Source organism: Etheostoma spectabile, chromosome 16 (assembly GCF_008692095.1).
Source record: "Etheostoma spectabile isolate EspeVRDwgs_2016 chromosome 16, UIUC_Espe_1.0, whole genome shotgun sequence".
In the NCBI taxonomy this organism is placed as follows: Eukaryota; Metazoa; Chordata; class Actinopteri; order Perciformes; family Percidae; genus Etheostoma; species Etheostoma spectabile.
Genome location: NC_045748.1, coordinates 25,329,604 through 25,331,170, shown reverse-complemented (window position 1 = coordinate 25,331,170; position 1,567 = coordinate 25,329,604). Strand labels below are relative to the sequence as shown.

General features: G+C 40.1%; 1 protein-coding gene across 1 annotated transcript in view; it reads left to right on the top strand.

The window, feature by feature from the left end:
• Positions 1–1,567, top strand: part of LOC116704600 (thyrotropin receptor) — an 18,963-nt gene that overhangs the window by 11,740 nt on the left and 5,656 nt on the right. The window contains exons 4-6 of the mRNA XM_032540186.1: positions 36–110; positions 250–324; positions 416–493. Coding sequence (XP_032396077.1) covers positions 36–110; positions 250–324; positions 416–493 — 228 coding nt within the window. The remainder of the gene's footprint in view (positions 1–35; positions 111–249; positions 325–415; positions 494–1,567) is intronic.

Sequence of the window (1,567 nt, the reverse complement as noted above, 5' to 3'; positions counted from 1 at the left end):
GTGTGTGTGTGTGTGTGTGTGTGTGTGTCCAATAGACAACTAACTGGTATTAAAACGCTGTCATACATTGACCAAGAGGCATTTAAAGATCTGCCTAATTTAAAGTACCTGTAAGTAACAAACTTTCCTTTGCTCATTTATATTTTTCCTGTATCATATCACATTATCACAAGTTCTATAAACAGTGGCCAACTTTTCTGATGCAGTGCTGTCCCCTTTAACCGTTTCCTGGCTGCTGTCTCCATACAGTGGGATCACCAACACAGGTCTCACCTCCTTTCCTGGGCTCCAATATATTCAGTCCAGCCAAGAGGATTTTGTTTTGTATGTAGCATTTAAATATACCTAACTGGAATTACTAAAATGTATGACTTTAACTGGTGTCAAATATTTCCTGTTTCTACCTTTCTGACAGGGAGATAGTGGACAACGTCTTCATACAAGTTATACCTGCTAATTCTTTCACTGGAATATCTGAGAATGCTCTTACAATGTAAGTAGGATTTTACACTCTTTGTTAATGACTACGTTAACATGCACATAATATTCCGGTTTTTGCCATTATTCCGAAAAAGACAATATTCCGACTAAGCTTTCTCCATGGCTAATGAAAGTGAACATTCCACTAATATTCCCGTTTACATGTAGTTGTGCAAAATATGATTTTTTTCAAAGTTTACCAGTGGGAGGGTGGGGTTAATAATTCCATGTGCCAACAAGACTCAAGACGGAATTTGCAGCCTCCTCTTCCTCCCTCTCATCTTCATCTCCCTCCTCCTGACCACTCTCTACCTCTGTCTCTCTCTCTGAATTTGCAGCCTCCTCTTCCTCCCTCACACCAATTCTTCCTTTCTCTCTTCTCTTTTACTTATTTCCTCATCTCCTCCTGTGATCTCCTCCTGTGGTCTCCTCCTGTGATCTCCTCCTGTGGTCTCCTCCTGCTCTGACCCTCCTGTTCTCTCCAGTTTCCTGCCTTCTCCTTCTTCATTTCCCTCCTCCTCTTCCTCCTGTCCACTACTCGAATCCAAGTGATTGGTCTCAACGCGCCCTGTGTAGTGTGTTTTAACGTAACGCCACCGAAACAGCGACCCTCTTAACGCTCCAACATGCCAGTTATCCAAACACAATATACTGTTTCAAATTCTGAATATTGTCATTATTTCAGAATAATAGTGAAATATTGGTGTGCATGGTAACATACTCATTGACTCACAGGCATTGAAATAACAATTCTCTGGTGATTTTTGCTCATTTTCTCTCACAGCTTTACACCAATGTGATTTGATCTATGGCAATCTGTTGTGCTAGGTACTGAAAAATATTAAATAGTTAAAAACTGGTTTCTGTACCTCATTAAAGCTTTACTGATTTCTCACACCAAAAAGTAATGTGTTTCTGTGATAAGTAGCCTAACAATTTACTTTTTAAAGTCTTCTTTGAAATGCTGCTCTTCTTAATGTTATTTATCACCCGGGATCGTGCGTCCGGTGGTGTGTTTATATCTTAAAAATACTAGATCCATCAGCCTAATATTTCTTGTGGACGTTTAGAGACCGCTCCGCCTGGA